The 20,339-nt window shown below is 43.7% G+C and overlaps 1 protein-coding gene across 1 annotated transcript; it reads right to left on the reverse strand.

The window, feature by feature from the left end:
* Positions 1-1,707: 1,707 nt before the first annotated feature.
* gprc5ba (G protein-coupled receptor, class C, group 5, member Ba) lies at positions 1,708-18,419 on the reverse strand. The gene is made up of 4 exons (XM_031730631.2): positions 17,609-18,419; positions 8,570-9,589; positions 8,230-8,351; positions 1,708-5,184 (listed from the first exon to the last, which is right to left on the reverse strand). The coding sequence occupies exons 2-4, from the start codon at positions 9,585-9,587 to the stop codon at positions 5,140-5,142; spliced, it is 1,185 nt and encodes a 394-aa protein (XP_031586491.1). The 5' UTR covers positions 9,588-9,589; positions 17,609-18,419; the 3' UTR covers positions 1,708-5,139.
* Between the last annotated feature and the right edge of the window lie 1,920 nt (positions 18,420-20,339).

The raw sequence follows: 20,339 nt of genomic DNA on the forward strand, positions 1-20,339 counted from the left end.
GTCGGCATCAAGCTGTCAGAGCATAGACAGATAACAACTGGTTCTGGGTTGTGATTCCAGGCTGATGTGTTAGTTAAAACTTTGTTTACACATTTAAAATGTAAAAACTAAAATGTCTTAGATCTGTGTGTGCTATGAATGCACTGAATGTATTAAAGAAGCCTATGTCAGACAGAAAACTACCCAGAACATGTAGCCCAAAGTTAAACTACAGACTCATATTTCCATCTCTATCATCAAAGGACAAAGTAGACATTTATGTAAATGCAATACTGTGCAAAAGACTTGAGCCACCCCTCATTTCTTTATATTTTGCTGGGAAAATGGGAAGTAGATTCTATGATTTTATTGAAATCTGTGCAGGATAGGGATGAGCATGAAAGTCAGTGTTTTATAAAACCTCCTTTATTCTTCAACGCATTGAAGAATCATCTCTGTGAAGATGATCCCACACCGCTTCATCAAAGTTGTTCTGGGGAGGCTAATCCATGACTGACTGTGTTCCACAATGATTTCCTATTTGTATGGTTTTACTACACTGGCAATGTGTTTGGGATCATTTTCATGCTAAAAAATGAAGCTGCTGCCAATCAGATGCTTTCCACATAGCATTGCATTGTAGCTCAAAATCTGATGGAACTTTTCTGATGAGGCTTTGGTGAATGGTAGATGGATCAAGGGCCAGATGCATCGCTCACATGTGAGGTCTTTACTGGATTTTTTCCTATCCAGTCCAGTTTTCTCATGTTCTTTTGAGGACACACTGCAAACTATACTGAGATATGCCAAATGTTCAGCTAACAGCTCTTTGTAAGTCACCTTATTGGTTGAAAAATAATATTTTATGCCAGTCAAACTGTGTTGTCTTTGTACTTTTTTCTAGATTCAAGTAAAGAAATTTAAATAAATTATATGTTTATGCAATAGTAACAAAGTGCCTAAAGATGCCTAAAGAAATTGTAAAATTATTCTTCGTGAAGTTGTCTGTTATGTATACACAAACCTCTGGTTCATCCCGTAAGTTAGGTGCCTTTTGTAATGCTTAATTACTTGTAGGTTGAGTTAAATAGCTTAACAAACAAAAACAAAAAAAACATTCCTCTGAAAATGGTTAGGTACAAGGACTGGACTAAATGAGTGAAAAAGCAACCAGTGTCCAAAGAAGAACTTGGAAAATTGTTGCTCAAGACAATTTTAAAATATTATAAGAAAGTAGCTTCCTGGAAGCAAAATGTAAAGAATTCAAGGGGTGATTCAAGAATTTGCTACAGATATTAGTGAACATTAGTGAACATTTTCTGTCAAGAGTCAGATGGGGTAGTTTTTCTGTTAAAGATGGAATCTGTATGCCTGTTAGCTTAATTAGCATAAAGACTATGCTAATTCTTTATGCTAGCCTGTCCATGTTCAAAGGTAACAAAAAACATGCTTAAAGCTTACAATTGAACATGTTGCATCTCATTAAATTACATAACACGAATATGTTTTTGTACAGGCTAATGGTTTCATCCCTTTTGTGTATCTTTGTGCTAAGCTAGGCTAACCAACTGCTTTAGGTTACATTCAATGACCTGGTTTCATCTGTACAATGTTGCGAAGGTTTGACAAAAATGGGAAAAGCACATGCAGTTTTTTATTCTTCCATAATACCTGGCTGTTATTGTTACCATGTGTCATCAGGAAAAAAACACAAGATCCAATTAAAAGTTAACTACAAATATGACACCTTTATTTAACTTTTTTTGTCCTGAATTGGTTACAGAAACAAGAGAGTTAACTGTTGTTGTTTTTTTGTCTTTTTCTTTTTCTAATCAGGGGAATCAAGTTCTATACATAGGCATGCTGCGTCACTGCACAGTCATAGCTGTGAAAACCAATATTACCCCTGTCAGCTGCCCCACTGGAGCAGTCTGAAGGCAAGACAAATCAGGAGAGGACAGGCAAGGACATGTCAACCCCAGGGAGTATGGGTTTTCAAATGGGCTACCCAGGGACGACAAACTTAACATAGAAGTTGTGTGCAAAATCTCACCACAGTCTATTTGATTTTAAACACGGAGACAATATCAGTCGGAAGATTCTCCTTTTTTTTGTTCTTTTTTTACCCTCAACTCTTCAAACTAACAGAGGAAGTTATTATTAGGTCCAGTGATGATGGCATTTTGTTCCTTTTTGGGGAATCGTACTGCTTTGGACCATTTCCCTTTGTTTTTCAAGAACCAGCTCTCTTTTGTGTTTAAGAAAGCACAGACATTAAGTGTGTCATCTGATATACACTGAAAGTATGATTGTTGCCACATGACCTTTTACATAAATAGTTAGTATTCAAAAGTACGTCTGAGAAAGGTCATATATGTAGAAATGGTGATAAGCATGCACAGATAGGTAGTTGACGAGTGCAAAGTCTACAAAGTCACATCATGTTATTCTTTTTTTTTAATGTACTCCACATAGAGTGAAAACATCACAAGAATCGAAACCTCCCTCCCCCTCAGCTCTGAGTGCTGAAACTCAGGAGCTTTGTTTCTTTGCTGCTGACCATCTAAAACCCTGAGGACAGTTCTTCTTGCATGGATATGAGGCTTGTAGCCTGTTTCAGACCAGGCCTGCCCAAACAGAGCCTGGTATAGCAGGACAAGCTGTCTTTGGGCATGAAGCTGGCCTGCAAGTAGCAGTCCTATTTTAGAATAGCCAGTGTGTAAGACATAAACATACAGCAGTAGTCAAGGATTGACCCCTTGTCTTTTCTTAGTAAGATCAGGGGCCAGCACACTGACTATTGGTGGGCTTGAGCCCTCCCTGCTTTGCATTTTCTTTTTTTTTATAGCTATCCCTAATATATCACAGACTAAGTCAGGATTTACTGCATGAAGTGGCAAAATTATCAATAGGCATTGTCGTCTTTTTGAAAATTTGAACATAATCATGTTTGCATCCCCATAACAGCAAAGTGTGGGAGGTACAACGAACATAAATCCTGATAATTGACAACTCACATTATTTCCTTAATCAAACAAACAAAAAAATCAAAATAAAATAAAATAAAATAAAAGCACATCTAGTGTTGGCGAAACATTTCCAAAATGCTATAGTTTAAAAAATAAAAGCATAATGTAACAAACAGGCAAATGTATAAACACAAAGCAAACCAGTTAAAAAAAAGAAGATAAAATCAGTTTGCAGTGGTCAGTCAGTTCTGCAATGAATCACTGATATCTAAACTCACCCTACAGTTAAAAAAAAAGAAGAAAAAAAAATGGTAAACAAGCAAGCAAAGCTTTACAGCACTACTATGTACACAGCTCCTCGGGTGAAAGAGAGAGCCGGTGCCATGATGAAGGGAAAGGGCGTGAAACAGAGACTCCAGTGAAACAAGAGTCCTTCTTGGCACAGAGACTTGAGCTATAGCTGACCACAGAAAGAGTCCAGAGGAGGAGAGGAAGGAGGAGGAGGAGGAAGAGACGCTCCACCAGAAAAAAGAAAACAGAAATGGAGACAACCACATAGAGAAGAGGAACATGGATACAGACGGACAGACGTGGGAGCCATTTTCTCACACAGATTGGAGGCTGAGTGAAGGAAGTCTCAGAGATTTCACTGTCACACAGACTTCCCTTTGGGGCCGTCTTGTGCTATCTCATTCCTACTCACCGCCACCCTCCTTCTCCTCCTCCTTTTCCATTTGATCCCCCTCTTTCTACCTTGCACTGTTAATCTGATCTTTCTGAGGCTCTAGGATATCTCCACACACCAGCCACAGCTCTAAATATAGTCTTGTCACTCACAGCTTGACTACTGTATCAATATAAGTGTTGTTTTTGTAGTTCCGTGCCTCACTGGAGGGTCGTGTGGAGGAATATTTAGCACCAGAAATGTACCTGGACTTTGATTTTTTTAATCTTTTTTCTCCCCCGTCGACACTCGTGAAATCACAACACTCACGTACGCACACACAAACACAAATACAGGAACCAAGAACAGGAGACCATTTCATTTCCTCGCTCAGTTTCTTGCTGATATAAAGTGACAGATTCTCCTGGGTGATTCAAAACGCCAGTGGCTCTGGAGATGTGGGAGCGCACAGCAGTCTGACCTAGATTCATTAAGCGGCGCCTCTCCCCCCCCTCGCCTGGTCATGACTGATGTCCCCTTAGTCCAATCATAATCCGCTCTGCTTTATCGTACATCTAAAAGCAGTTCATGGGCAGCTCTGTTCAGGTGCTTCAGGTGCAGCTGTGGTCATCGGGGAAACTTCCTTTCCAGTCACAGTTCAGGCTTCAGAGTTTGTGTTTGCAAAGTGTCCATGCAGGCGGGAGGATGGCGGAAGGTGAGAAGAGTTATGTGTTTTATTCACAGATGGTTCTGATTGCAACCCTAACCCTAACAGAGGTGAGAGAGAGGGAGGAGACAGGCCTGGGGTGTGTGGGGGTTGCTGAGGGGGTAACAGTCTGGAGAGGAAAGGTTTGCTGGAGTGTTATAGGGACCACACACATACACACACTCTTTCCTCTTATATGCTGTACATTCACACCTACAGAGGCAGGGTTATTTTAGGAGGGCCCTGCTCAAGTTGTACAGTTTGCCCATGTGCTCTGTCTACACCTACGGCGTGGAGGGATGGAGGACAGAGCCAAATGTTTCCACTCGAACGCCTTCATTGTGAGGAGCTGCAGAAAAGACATCCTGCCTGACAGAAAGAGAGAGAGAGCACGAAAAAGCAATCTATTTCACAGTTTTCAGGGATGCCTACAATGTTGCAGTGTCACAGGAGCAAATGATACCTAAAAAGGAATACTGCATGTTGGCATTTTCAGATCAGAGTCTCTTTTTCTTTTCTTTTTTTTTGCTACTTTCTTTCACATTTCCACTCTTCTAGAAAACCTTCAGCTCTGTCCTCCATATCCTACTCTCTCTGAATCTCACACACACTCAAACAGTAGTTGATTGGCACACAGTCAGTGTTAAAGTCTGTACACAGAGTGAAAGGTCGATGTAGGCATCCGTGCTTTTAGTCCAGTCCAGCCAGACAGGGAGGTGGGCCCTTCGTCCTGGACCCCCCTCATTCTCCCTCCTCACCCTCTTCATCTCGTCCTTTTTTTTTCCTTTTTAAATCACACACCCTCTTTCCAAACCTCTGGCTCACCACAGCTGCCTCCCCGTGTAGGTAGGAGGGGCAGAGGGCACCTGTAGGTGAAAAAGTTGAGTTTGTTAGTGAAAGCATCTCATTTTTAGACATGCATTTTAATTCACATGGTTACAGGGTCTGCATACGTTCCATTCACACTTTATGTGCACATCTCTCTGTGTTTTAAAACAAAATGCCTGTGTTTTTGCCATTGCAGATGTATTTACACACTAAAACCAGTCTACGTGAATTCTCTCTTCAGGCTATCGAGCTGCCAAAAACCAGGTAAATTGCAAATATCTTATGGCATTCACAGAATTGAAGCTACTTTGGCTTTTTTGCCCTTTTATTGACCTCTCAGGTGACACAGAGACTACGTCCACACTACCCCGGATAGATTTGAAAATGGCGTTTTCGTCTGAAAACGCTCCGCCGCGTCCACACTAGTGTTTTCAGTCGTTTTCACACAGTTGTGCGTCCACATTGAAACGTCCGAAAACGCTTACGTTCCAGTACTGCGCATGCGTGAAGCGCAAGAAGATTTGGCCTGCCTCATTTCTGTCTGCCGTTTATTTACTTTCCGGCTCGTTGAAACGTCGCGGCAAAAGGTCGAGGAGTTTTTTAAAGGGACTAACAATGAGGCGGAGTTGTTGCTGCGAGTAACACAAAAGTACAAAGTTGCCACAGCGAGTGAGAATTAAAGAATTTGAAGAAAAGCTATCTGGAGCATGTGCAAACTGATATTAATCTTTAATAGGGCTGTCAAAACTGAGAGCAAACAAAACAACTGCTGTATAATGCCCTCCGCTATCTTAGGTTAATTGGTCACATGACTGCATCACATGACTAAAATGCGTCATCATTTTCGAAGGTCTGCGTTGTCGGTTGTCCACACTGAGATGGGACAGCTCCGTTTTGAAATGTATGCGTTTTCGAGAGTGTTTTCAAAACGCTGCGTTTTTCCTTGGGGAAAACGCCATCTCAGTGTGGACGGGAGACCAAAACGGAGAGAAAACGATGCGTTTTCAAACGAAAACGCATTAGTGTGGACGTAGCCAGAGACTAGCTGTACCCTGAAACCTGAGTGGAAAACCTGCAGGCTGTATTCAGGGCTCCAGAAAAACTGAAAACTGCATGTTTTTCTGGTAAATGCATAGTTAATATTCTCTAAAAAATGCTATTTAACTCTTCACCCTTTGAAAACCTACTAGGAGTAACCTTTGAAGCTCTTTTCTGAACATCTTTCAGGCCTGCTTGTAGTACAAAATGACTGAAGTTAGCCTGTGCAGCTACCCTTAACCCCCCCAGAAACTGTTCTAATGGTTGTGAAACCACATCTTTAGTGATCTATCCTGAGGTGTCAAAACTAGTCATTAAGGATAAAGGGGCCGTCGTCGTGGAAAGTGTTAACAAAGGTAGTGCAGTAAATGATACTGCTCTCTGTAGAAAGGGAACAAATGCAATATTTATCTGTCAAAAAGTATAATGTTTTTATTGATGGAAAATGTTAGCTCATATTATTGTATTGCTATTAAATTTTAAAGCCACACGAATCCAATTATAGCAGCTATTATATTTCCCCCAAATGCACTGTGGTCAGTTAATAGCCTGGTCTCCAATAATGACCAGCCTCCGGGAAAAAGTGCCTGTCATAAAATGTGCATTCCGATTTAAAAAAAAATAAAAATCCAGCAGTACAATCATATTGTTGCTTTTTGTCGTGTTTAATTTGTTGATTCTGATCCATTTCGGTTTGTCATCCATTAATACCAGCCAGATGTTGTCACATATGGTTGCCTACTCCTTCAGATGGTTCACAATAAAACTCCTATTTAGGAATAAAGGGTTTTGGAAAGTGCTGTGTTTTTATCATCGGAGTAACTTAACAGAGAAAGTGGAGTGGATCTAAAAGTGAGGCTTCATACAAAAATAGTGCTGCAGTGAAAAATGGGCAAGCATGACTCATCACGCAGAGAGAATTAGAAACAAAGGTTTACCTCCAGTACAGGCCACCTTCACGTTTAGCCAGTGCAACTTAGCTTGCACTTTAGCTAAAGTTACACTTATTTTAAGTGTAAATATTTGGGTTTAAGCAGGAGCTTATTCATTTAGTACAAAGACTGATTTAATGTATTAAAAAAGGCTAAATGTTTCCATGTTTCCACTCCTTGCCTGGCAGATGATTGATATTTACTGTAAAGAGTGGAGGGGTATTGATTTTCCTGTTTTACTTGCTGTAAGATGGGGAATGTGCCAGTCTCCTAAAATGTCAAACTGTACTTAGACCATTATCAACCTTGCAATACAATCCTGCAGTAATCTATTTAATTCTTTGTGCTCTTATTTTTTTATTTTTTAGTATCATTTAAAATTGCCGTTAAAGGTTCTTATTTATTTCATGCTTTCTGCAAATCGGTTCCCTCAGAGCGCCCTGAGCCGGCTGTACAAATAACCTCTGCCTGCCTTTCACGTGGGTGCACAACAACACCGTTCATGCAGACTAGTGATATGTTATGCAAAGCAGCTTAAGGAGACGCCTCTCCGTTCCCTTTGTCAGCTCAATCAGCACGCCCAGCTGCAATTTCTAGGAATAGTGACTACAAATTATCTCTGTCAGCAGAGTGTCGTTTCAGCTTTTTAGACTTCTGTAATATGCGAGGTGTTGTTGGGTGGGCTTAATTCATAGCACAGTGGCTGGAAAGCGGTTCACCTGCACCAGCCACGATGACCATTCATCCTGCACAATGAACAGCCTGCTGGGTCACCTGACAGTGGCATCACTCAGTGGATTAATGGTATTATATTTTTACACAGACAGCAGAATAAGAAGCAGAAGCTTCCTCACGATCACCCTTACACAGATCAATGTCAGATGAGTGACCATTTGTGACAAATCCGTCCATGCATGTGGAACAAACACAGTCGCTTGAGAGTTTCCAAACACAAACTGAGTACGCACGCACACACTCTCACACCTCTCCCTCATTCTTGTGCAATGACGTATGGTCCAGAACGCACAAATGTGCATGCAGTCTTGTCGGCGTGGTCGAATGAGAGAGCGGTGTGTAAGCGGCGTGTACCTGTGACTGGGAGGATGTACTCACCGCTCCCCCGTTCAGGATCATGGTCATCTCGGTGGGCTGGTAGACGTTGCTGCGGAAAGGAGCGCTTGGCCTGGCACCGGTGTTGCTGCTGTGCTGCCCGGCACCGCCACCGCTCCTCAAGCCTGGCGTGGAAGAGACGGACAGAGATTACTCACCCTGACTCACCACTCGGCTTTCTGTCTGGAGGAACCAAAGAAACACTTGCAGAAATGTCCTCCTGCAGTTATTACTAGCCAAGCATACAAATGTTTCCAAGAGTTGCATTAGTCACTTTGGCCTACATTCCTCCTACAAAGCTAAATTACACCTGTTTGCTCTAAAGTATCAGATTGTGCTGTACCTGCAGTGTTCTCGTCATTATATCCGTAGCCCTGGTTCTCCACAAACTGCCTGTGAGATAGAGGGGTGTCATCATCGAAGCTCGTCTCCCTCATCCGTGTTGAGTTCTGGGATGTGTCGAAGTAATCCGGGGCAGTGGGTTGGGGCGGGGGTCTCAGGCAGACGTGAGATTCGGGAATGGCATGGAATATCAGCAGCAGCCATCCCTGAGCAACCAAAGCAATAGCCAGTGCTGGGTCATCCCACTCTGGAGACCTGCCGAGCCAGTTGTTTCCATACAGATAGAAGCCCACCCAGGCCACCCACAGCAGCAGTGACATCAGGCAGGTGACCAGTAGCCAGATGGCATTGCAGCGCCACTGACGTGTCTTGCCACACAGGGCCAGGGAGGCTGCCGTCAGCGCAGCTAGTAGGAGGGCTAGCACGTAGCTGCATGCCAGTGCGAAGTCCAGAGGAAGGTACTGACAGGCAGCTTTTCCTTCCCTCAGCACGGTCAGAAGCAGCCACTCTGCAGCAATGATGCCCTGTACGGCACTCAAACCCAGTGCCAGGCCGGTTAGGGCACAGCCACCAGGGCTGCGACGCTCCCGGCCCAGCCTGCGCAGACGGACGCCCTGAACCAGCAAGCAGGAGAAGCAAAGGGCAAAAAGGAGACCCCACAGGGCCCTGCGGAGAAGACACAGTGACTCATCCTGCTCAATCAGGTAAGCAAAGCTCAGGCCGAACAAGCCAAGGATACCGAGAAGCAGAAGGAGGATAGGTCCCACGCCGCTCCGCTTCTCGCCCTCACTGATGTGGCGTAAACGGCACAGCAGGACTAGGGCGAGTAAGATGGCAGCCAGCACCCCACCGGCAGCCACGGATTCAACGGCCACCCCCCATATGGAGTCCAGGTCACAGAGGAGGGTGTACGGACGCACAAGGCCCCAGCCACAGCCTCTGGGGAGCGCCTCTGGCTCGCTGCTGGCACGGTGAGCAACAGTCAGCAGCAGCAGGAGGAGAACTGGTGGGAACGCCATCTCTGAGAGAAGACAGATAGGGAGACGATGCAGAGGTAAGGGGCAATGAGGGAGAGTGGAGAAAAGTGGGGGAGAGAAAGTCAGTAAGTCATTCTGGTCAATAACATTTGCAAAGCTGTAGAGCTGAGCAGTCACTCCCACAGTAATCATCCCTTTGTGTGACAATACAGACAATCGGCCACTGCTGTGTTTTAGAGAGGGAACAAAAGACAGTAGTTCATGCAGGGTGAATGACTGAAGCCTTTCTAACACACACACGTCCCGTTTCACCAATAATAGCCTATAGCCAAACCTTTTTTGAACCTTTTAGAAGTTTTTTAAAGGGTTCATTTCTGAGGCAAATGGCTTCAAATAAAAACAGCAACCCCCCCATGCAATGAAAAATACAAAAGAGCCCGAGTATCTACACAACAACAGAGTTTTAGGGGTGTGATTTGTCTAGTCTTATCCAGCACACTAGCCTTTGGAGTGCTGACAGGGGAGCTGCAGCATCATGCATATTTTTATGAAAAAACAAGAGAAACAGAGAAAGGAACTACTGTGTACACTCAGTTTGGCTCACTATCAGGCATCTAAGGGCACCTAGTGACAATCTATTGTAGACAACAGCAACAGCACCTCGAGCACAAGTACAAACATTTGTGTACTTTTGAGAAAAGTGTCCCAGTGAGGGGAAAAACAAAAAAACACATAAGCACTCTGCAAAATCAATGCCGTCTCAGTCTCCCTTTTCCTTTATTCATCACAGCTGTCAGCCACACAAACACACATAAAAATACACAATCTTTCATTTCATTGTGGGCTTTGCTGGGATGATCAGCGCTGTCGTTTCACCTGACAAGCTGTGTGTTTTATAGGAGGTTGATCTGTATTTAAAGGCGCCACAACACTGCGCGCACAAACATATCTTCCTGCCAGGCTGCTGTCACTAAGCTTTGGGGCATTCTTTCCAGGCTGGCTCATGCACGCTGCTCTTTTCTATCCTCTCCATGCTTACAGCTGCACGTTGGATTGTTTATTTCAGAGAACTTTAGTCACAGTGCGAGTCCGCCATGGACGTCTCGCTGTGTCCACGAATAGACAGTGTTTGCATACCACATAGTGAACACTGGATATTTCCAGCTTCATGTCCTCTGTTTCTCTATATCAAGTAAGTCGGGATGAGTCATATGGTTGAGGCGATAGAGGAGAGTACTAGGTTTAAACACACCAGTTATTAAATCGAGCAGACTGGAAGAAGCGAGAAATAGACCCAAGACATTTGGAAAGTACGAGGAAGTCTAGTGAATCAGTAGCAGTGTAGCCCCGCTTTGTGCTGTATTGTCTTTGTGACATTTCTGACTTTCCTGTAAGGTATGACAGTAAAGAGGAAACCAGCTACAATCAATATTTTTTAACAACATTGCATTAAATAAAAACCATCGCTCAACCTGCAGCTCTCTGCTGCTCTATAGTGACTTTCAGCTCATTGTTCAGATGCCTGTCTGCCACTTTACCGGTGCCATTTACTTTTACACTTCTAACAAGAGCTCATTCTAACTCTCCTTTAACAAAAGGACACTCAGCAGTAGGTTTAAATATAGTAGGTTGACTCTAAACTAATGATTAAGTTGCTTTATAATGGCTGGATGTGTAAATAAGCTCAAATTGACCGCTCACGTGTTTGTCACAGCTTAGACGGTGACATTGGACACGGTGTAAAATCTCAATACAAACAAGCAGATTTGAAATAATTTAAATGCTATATTTAGTACAAATAAATCATCCGAGGCTTAACAGTTTGTTGAGCTCCAAATGAATTCAATGCATTACAGATCTGGACTGTAGGATGGGTCAGGTTAACCACCCGCGCTCTTTTTTCTCCTATGCAGCCGTGTTGTTCTAACACATGCAGAATGTGGTTTGACATAGATGGGTGGACGTATATGTCACTTAGTCTTAATGGTGCCTTCGCAGGTGTGCAGGTCACCCGTGACATGTGCACTAATGCACCTCCATACCATCAAGGATGCTGACTTTTGAACTGTGTGCTGATAACAAGCCAAGTGGTCTCTCTTCAGTGAGGAGCCAGTGGTTAATCAAGGTCTTGTTGGGGGTGGGCGTGGGGGGACAGACAGACACACTCTGTCTCTAAAGCTCAGACAGAGAGAAAAAGAGCAGTAGCCCTATGGCATGCTTGGTGAGTTGTACCAGCACCCACTAGTCAAGATCTTTTTTTTTTTAATGGTACAGTTTTACATCACATAGAAAATATATTTACTGCCCATGCAGTGATTTTTAGTACTGCAGTTTCAATTTAATGAAGTATAGGCTGAGGCCCTAAAGGTCACCACTGTTTTAGTTTTCTGTCTTGTCCTTTGCAGAAAGAGATTTCTCCAGATTCTCTACATCTTTGAATGATATTATAAAGTGTAGCTAAGATCCCTTAAACATAATTTAAAAAAGACCAATAACACCCATGTTCAAACCTATTTTGCCACAAAAAAGTTCATAAAGATGTAAAAAAGCATTATTAATGTTCTATAAGAAACTGAAAAACACTTGTACTGCTTTATAATTCTTCTCCAGACCTTCCTTCTTGCTCTCTTGTGCGCCTGTACCCTGCCTGCATAGCTGGACCATCCATTTATTTACAAGCTTTTGATGTTTCTTTCCTCATATACATTTAAGACGGATTTTTAAAGAGAGCAGTTGTTTACAAGTTTGCGAAATAGCATTATTTATTTCTCCCCCCCCCCCTCCCCTGAGGGCATAACAGTGAAAGATGTGTGCATATATATGTGCGTTGTGCATATTCATGTGTTTCGAGCCCTTTCATGTATCCTTCAGAGATTTACACCCTCCAAAATTCTTCTTCATGCCTCCTCATTAATAAAATTCTTTGCTCCCTCATTTCCTGCTTGTTATTTCCTGTTGTCTCATCCCTTCCTTCCTTCCTTGCTGCTGCAGCTCGTAGCCGCTGGTTATTATTGGTCTATATTAACATCAATCAGTGCTTACAGAGGAATGACTCACCAAAACACACACACATAAAAATACAGAGCTGGATCTTTTTGTGCATACACAAACACCTGACATTATCATGCACGCCTTAACGCACAAAAACACTCATGTTTCCTCCTAACATCATCCCGCTTTTTATGCTCCGTCTCTAAACTACAGGAACAAAAGGGAGAGGAGCCAAGGAGTTAAACCTCACTCGCTCATCCTCAAAAAGCCAAGCAGCCTGCTCCTCCTCCTTCTTTTTGTCTTTCTTTTCCACATCCTTTGTCACATTGTAATTACTGGGACATTAACGCTTTGCACTCGAGACAAGTGCACATCACAACAGGACATGGAGGGACTGGAGCTTGTGGCCTGCACACTCGTGACTTTTTGACTCGCTCGCCATCTCGTCACCCCCCTCTCGCACAGATGGTTGCTCTGGCTGCTTTTTGAGTGGCTTGGCAGACCGGTAAGCTGCAAGGCTGAAGGATGCGCAGAGAGAATGGCTGCACACATGCACAAGCAGCGAGACGTGCATGTGCAAAATGCCACGCAGAAACCTACAGACACCTCTTTTTTACTTCAGCTTTACATGAGTGGTTTTAGAAGCGAAACTGTCTGGCCTTTTGGTTTGTGCAGCTCAGAGGATGTAGCCGCCGTCTCACCCTCCCCTCGCTCTCTCTAGACGTGTTTCTCTCTCTGTCACTCATCACGCAGCCATCTCTGCCCTCCCCTCCATTAAAAAAAAAAATCCTCTATTCTGTTGGATTTTCAATGCCCCCGCTCCTCCAGAGCAGCCAGAGCGGCCTCGACTCGCTGTATTTGAAGACGTGCTGTGAAAGATGCGCCTCACACACCTCGACTAGTCCCCCTCTTTTGCTACCCAGTGTCTAATCCCAAATGCACCGTCTTGCTTCCATTTTGGCATCATTTCCCCTTTCCTGCTTGTGGCCCCCCCGCCTTCCTACTCCACCTCCTCCTCCTCATCCCCCCTGCTTTCCTTTCCTTTTATTTTCACTGTGTATCTTATGTAACTGAGGGAAGGATCCAGCTCCTGCCAGTTCTGCTGCATGGCTGCTGTTTCTCAGGCTTCATCTTCCTCAGTGCCAAGCAGCCTGCTGGCAACCCGAGGTCCATCTTAGTCCCCTTCATTTCCCATCTAGCACTGTTACATGTGTTGCTTTCGCATAAACATACTGGCATTATGTGCACGTAACATCCAGCTTGGTGGCATTTACTATGGATGTGCGTGTGTGTGTGTGGTGTGTGAGAAGGCAACACATTCTGACACAACACTGATTGTGGAAAGAATGCAGCATGCAATTCCTTACACCACTGCTGTTAAAACGCAACAGGAATACATGCATGAGAGTGCAAATGTGCAGCACTGCAGTCATTCAGATCTGCCCCAGGCTGGATAGGCAGGGATGGGGTGGGAGGGGGATGGGGGTTTGGGAGTGGGGGTGTAGAAGCAAGCTGTCCTGTACAATTACAAGCTCCAACAATTATCAGACGTAGCTCACGAGCAGATGCTTTCTAATTACCCTTGTGATAATTGGGGGGATTATTACGATTTGACAACCCGCAGTAATTGTCATTTTTTGTGTCTTATGCCGAGAATTTGAATCTGAATGGGGATGAATGTGCGTCTGTGCGAGTGCTTAAATGCATAGGTATACATCTGGAAACGCACGGATCCAGCTGTTGAGGTGAGCGGGTCAATTACAGGTCTTGTCCTGGCATCTGCTTGCTGGTGGCACCGCTCAATAACTCCACCATTCTCCACCTTTTCTTATAACACTGCATACGTTTACATTATTAGCTGGGATTATATATATAATATGAACCCAGGCCTGCAGTGGCTTCAGGAATTAAAGCCTGGTCTGAAAGAACAACTCGTGTTTGTCTCTCTCCACTGACTCGTCCTCATAGAATATTATGAAGGTTGCAATTAGATCCTTTCAGGGCCTTTTTTAAAATAATGATAATGTTGTTTATATAAAAATCTTTGCTACATAATAACTAGCTGACAAACAAAATAAATAAACCAAATAAAGTCAGGATAGTGCATTGACAAAAATCTATAAATTACTTAAAATACTGACCATTTGAATAACAGGTGTTTATTCCTGTAACTTTTTCAGTTATTAAATGAAGTACAGTCAGTTAATGTAAGAGTTAGTTTTATTCTATTCTTTCTAAGTGCTGTAGTGTAAAAGTATATTAAGTATATTAAGACAGTACATGGTCTACAGATGAAGACGTTCTGAGTGAGAGGACTCGCACATCTTCTTCCTTCCAGTTTTCTGTTTTCATCAACCAGTTTTAGAGGATCTGAGAGGGTTTTAAATTAAACTTGGCTTGACTGGACTTGGTTTTATTTTCTATAGCGAAGAGTCTTCTTTCTCTCTTGAGAACACTTTGACAAGATGACCAGAGACATCCTCTCTAGCAGTGCATTTAACCAGAGTCACAGACATTCAATGATGAAAACCGCCAATATGTGGCCAATTTATATTCTGGGTCTTGTGCATGAATATATATTTCTATACTTCCAAGTCTTGTACTTCCTGCCAGGCTGCTGAAATAAACAGACCTGAGATCACAGCGACGCAGCAGCAGACATCCTAGAGTTAGTTTCCTGTGCATGGATTGGAGACATCTACAGCAGCTTTGATCCTGCAAGTACAGCACGCTTTCTTCATTATTCAGACAAGATTTTTGTCATAGCCGGTCAGCTGTTACCCATTCATGACGCCATTTTTTTGATGAAGGTTTATCATAAACAAATGTGAGGGAATGGATTTGTTGGAAAGCATCCAACCTCCTACTTCACATAAAATAGCCAAAATTGAATTCCATCATCTGATCTGACTGAGTTTGTCAACAGTCTTATGACATTTGTGACCTCGATCATAATCCAGCTGGTAGCAACAGACAAAACAATGGAAATTTAAAGAGAAAAATGAGGGAAGTGATGTGTTATTGCACTGTGATGTACATGTGGGTGCTAAAACAGTGGGAAGAAGTTGGAAAGGCAAAGTTTAGGGGAAAAAAACTCAAAGACAACATATATAAACAGGTTTTGGAATAAAAAAAACCCTGAAAGAAGAGCCTGAAAAGACGTGATACATTTGCCACACCAAGCTCCTGGGTGCCATACTGAAAAATCTGACAGTGTAAGTATTCTCCCAAGACTCTTCAGACATCCCTGGCCACCCTAATTAAGCCTCATTACCATGTGACTGGACTCGCAGCAAGACCATATGCTAATTGACTTGGCAATTAAGAGCACCAGTGTTTATTCTCAACCCTCACTCCCCTCCCTCGACTACCTTGTCTCTCTCCTTCCAACAATAACAACGAGCGTGAGGTGACGGGTCAGATGTGAAGGCATGCCAAACCCCAAAGTGTACCCTGAAACTAGAGCCACGGACATCTGGTGTCACGTGTTCTGCTTCTGTGTGACACGAATGAGCGGCATCCATTATAGATAACTTGATGGGATCTGGGGTGGAGATGAAGGAGGCTGGGGTTGGAGGGTGGGGGTGGTCACAGGGGCCCAGGGAGATCAGATTTGGTTAGAGAGCGTGATAGTGATCAGAGAGGCAAGAGGAAGAAGGAACAGCCGGATATGCGGAGGAAGAATTGGAGCGAGGCTCTTGCCTGGAGCGTGTGTGGGTGTGTGTGTGTGTGTATGTTGGAAAGGGTGGGAGGTGCATGATCACAAATGCACATATAAAAGGAGAAGCAAGGAGTTCCCATGTAAGTGACAAAAATACCCCATCTTATACAGTCAGCTGTGTCATGTGTACATAGAGAAGCTACACACGCACACAAACACACACGTATACAATCATCTGAACATGGCACATATGGCGTCCTCCTGGAGGACAAACTGTAGCTTTATTTTCCCCCAAGAGGATGCTAAGTAACTCATGAATTCACAGTCTGAGAATAAACAGCTTCACCCTGCTGAATATTGATTAATGATAGAAAACAAAGCACTCCATAACAGGCCAGTGAGCTTTCTCAGTACACAATCCTGCGCTCAGGGCTCACGTATCATCTATCTACTGATCAAAAAGGAAGGTAATCCATAAACTGGCATCAGTTTCCATGCAAAGATCCTTTTTCTAATTAGGCTCAAGAGGGCATTTAAGTGCGATTTCTTGTCAAGTTAGACATCCTGGGCACTGTGTCCTGTCTGCAAGGCCAGCATGAGAGGTTCAAGTCTACTAAAAGGGACACCCCTGTGTTTTAGCTGGCCAAAGAAGCAGCTTAATGCAAACACAAATTCAGAGAATGCCCTTTTCTTCTTTTCCTTTTTTCAGCATCCCCCTCTCTCTTAACAATACGACCACATGGGAGGATCCCTGGGGGCTTCCAGAAGAGTGTGTTTGTTTGAGGGACCAGAAGTAAGGCCATTGTTATCCCGGGGGGTGGGGGGAATGTGTGTGTGATTCCAAAAATAAAAGAATGACATCTAACCTCCGAACTAAAGCACAGCGGAGTGATTGACACTCCCAAAATATCCCAGTGTGTTGTGGGATGAAAATGGAGTCGCTGCCACTAAAAGAGAGCAGCGTTTCTATCCTCGTGAGAAAAAAAAGCTCAAATGTCTCACCAGTCGAACTGCTTCACAGTCATTTTCTTTAGTTTTTACCTAATTTGCCTTAAGACAGTGTGAGTTGAGCCTCGTGCATGAATATATATTTCTGCAAAAATGCTCATCCCATGTTTGCCCTCTGCTCCCCACACCTGCATTTGGTGCATCGCCTTTTTTTTTTCTATGGCTGTCAGTGATGCAACTTCCTTCTCAGTGCTGATAAACCCCCCTTTAAAAAAAAGTCAGCCTTAATACAGTGCAGACGCAGGTGCATTCAAATAAACAGTGATTCCCTGTAGGGTATTCAGCCAAACAGCCCTCAGTAAATGTCGTGCGTACACATTTCCACAAGGATAACTCCCCCCTGCCCCCCCTTTTTCCCTTAAAAAAATCAGTATCTGTAGGCGACATGGTGAGCAGCACGTACCTTGAACGACGTAAATTAAAGGTGTTCGAGGATGAAGACGGGTGCACAGTTGTCGGGTTTGATGGGAAACAATAAAAATGTCACATTTCGTAATGAGCTCCGCTCGCTGGGTTTGCGTATTCTCTCTCCATCCACATGGACCCTTATGAGATAAGACCAGAGGATTCCTCCTGCTCCTGGTTCCACACCAGAGGTACCCGGTTATTCAGCCCGTGTCTGTTTTCATCAGCGGTAGAATGTGCATGAATGGAAGTCCAAAAACAAGAGAGGGGATGAGACAAACCGGGTGTAAGGGTTGAAATATGTAAGAGATTCTTTATCGTTTTCCCTTTAAATCCTTTGTTTAGCAGTGCGCATATGTGACTTTGATTCGGCACCAACGTCGGAGTGTTCACCGGAATAAATAAAACAGACGGCCGGTCGGAATCCAGCGATACCCATAACAACACGGATCCCCCCCCCCCCCTCTTCCAGTTACTGCCGCTGAATGTCCGGGCTGACTCTCGCTGCTCCCCGCTGCACCTCTCCCGACTCAGCGCATCACCGAAGCTGCGCTCCGCATAACGTGCGTAATGATAATCCTTCTACGCGCAGAGAAAGTGACAGCTCTCCACAGCCGCCACAGTCCCCGCCGTCTCCTCTCCGTCCTCGTTCACTGTAACCCTGACAGATTAATTGATCACTGACACGTGCACGCTTTATTAGCTCGCTGCACGACGAGTCTCGAGCGCATGCACGCGCACACTCCACTCCACCTAAGATCTCTGTCACTGTTTCAGCCTGTGAGCACAGATTGGACCCTCTACATGCAACTCTGTCACATCCAGCTGGTGCGGCACTGTTCCGCGCTCACAGAAAACACACCAATGCAACGTCAACTTATCCAATGCGTTTCCGGCTGTGCCTTTCAGAATAAAGTTCTCAAGCTAATGTCCTCTGTCTTCCAATAGAAGTAATAAATAGTAGTAATAAACACGCTCAGTAACGTGGATGACGAATGAAATGGCATTTAGGTTGATGGCTATAGATCGTTAAGCATGCTTTATGAAGTACTCCGAGTGCTCTTGTAGAGTAGAAAAGCACTATATAAGAACTACTTTTAAATCTCTCTGACTTCTTTTCTCGTGGACATTTTCTGTGACTCTTATTTTTACAGTTACACGATCCACTTTCCGGGATTCCTTTTGTTATCTAGGGGATCTTGACGGTAACAAATTGCTGTGGTGATTATTATTTCTCGCTCACATCACATGCTTGTTGTCTCAGCTGCTCCAGTCCATCTTCCAGGGAGGTTTGGACTGGTGGAACACCCCCTCTGGCTCCCACCATCTCATCCTCCTCTTGGATTCCCTGTTTTATTAGTGTTGCAAGATGCGATTTAGAGGAAGGATTTCCATTTACACCCCCCCAAGCAGCCCTAACACCTCTGACCAGGTGACTGTAGTGCTTGCAGTGTGGAGCTGGTGGAAAATATCCATTCACAGGGAAAGGTTTAGGTTTAGTTTTATTAGATTGCAGGTAATCCAGCGATGTAGGGGGTGGTGTCCATCTAAATTTTGGCTTCTGCATGTTAATGGTACTAAGCCAAATCCTGCTGCACCATGAGGGAGAAACTGGGAAGCAACAACCAGCAACACTCACATTTTGCACATTTTCCATGGGACTGGCCTCTAGCTGGTCTCTCTCCCCCTCGCTTTTCCTTTCACATGCACTCAGACTCATAAATACATGCAAAGTAAAATGACATGCAGGCTCTGGGCAGTAAGGAGGCGTATCATATGGAGTAGCAGCTGAGGATATGAGACTAATCTGACAGGTGCAGGCTGGGAGAGTGACAGCATGGGAAGAGGGGGTGGAGGAAGAGGAGGGGGGTCACAGCTCAAAACAGAAGGACTGAGAAGATTAACGGTCCTCTCACTCCGGTATCCGCAGACAGGCCCAACTAGCATGTCATCAATTTCATCTTTATACTCATCGTCTTTATGGACAACTGCGAACAGGCAGGGAAATCGTTATATAATCACACCTAGTTAATCACAAGAAATGGATTTTAAAGAACATCCCGATGTGAATACCTTATCTGGGTAGAGTAATAGTCCAATTTAGAGGTTTATTACCATGTAATTCCTGAGTGTGGAGCTGGGATGGGTAATTAGGCCACCATTTTGTGCCGCAGAGTTCATAAACACAAAAGAGAGTGCTGAGAAGACTGATACCTCTGTCGTGTCAGCCTCAGAAATATGTGGAATGAAATCAACTTATCATCAACTCTGAAATTAAGTAATTAACACGCTAGAAGTCTTTTATTTATTCAACACAAAGGCAGCTATTTAGATTTATTCTCCCAGGGACTAATTATGTACGTGACTAATCTTCTGGCAACTTGTTGCCAAGCCAAAACCGGAGATCCCAAGGAATTCGCTAATTGTGGTAGGCTAAAAAGTCCAAGGGATAAACCTGTCTGTCACTCTAAAATTAAACATAGTTTCATTAGAGTACTGTAAGATAATCTGGGAACTGCTCAGAGTCTTTGGGAGCAACAGGAAGGCTATAAGGAGCATAGGGAGGCACCTCCTGTTGTGTGCACTAAGATTATCGTTAGATGATAGCTGATTGCGTTAGGGCACTGCAGCTGCAAAGGTAACAGATAATAGGAATTGATTTATATGATAAGTAGATAAATAAGATCATGAATACATGAAAAACTTGAGCTTATTATATAATATCACTA

The sequence above is a fragment of the Oreochromis aureus genome, linkage group 4 (genome assembly GCF_013358895.1).
Source record: "Oreochromis aureus strain Israel breed Guangdong linkage group 4, ZZ_aureus, whole genome shotgun sequence".
Lineage (NCBI taxonomy): Eukaryota > Metazoa > Chordata > Actinopteri > Cichliformes > Cichlidae > Oreochromis > Oreochromis aureus.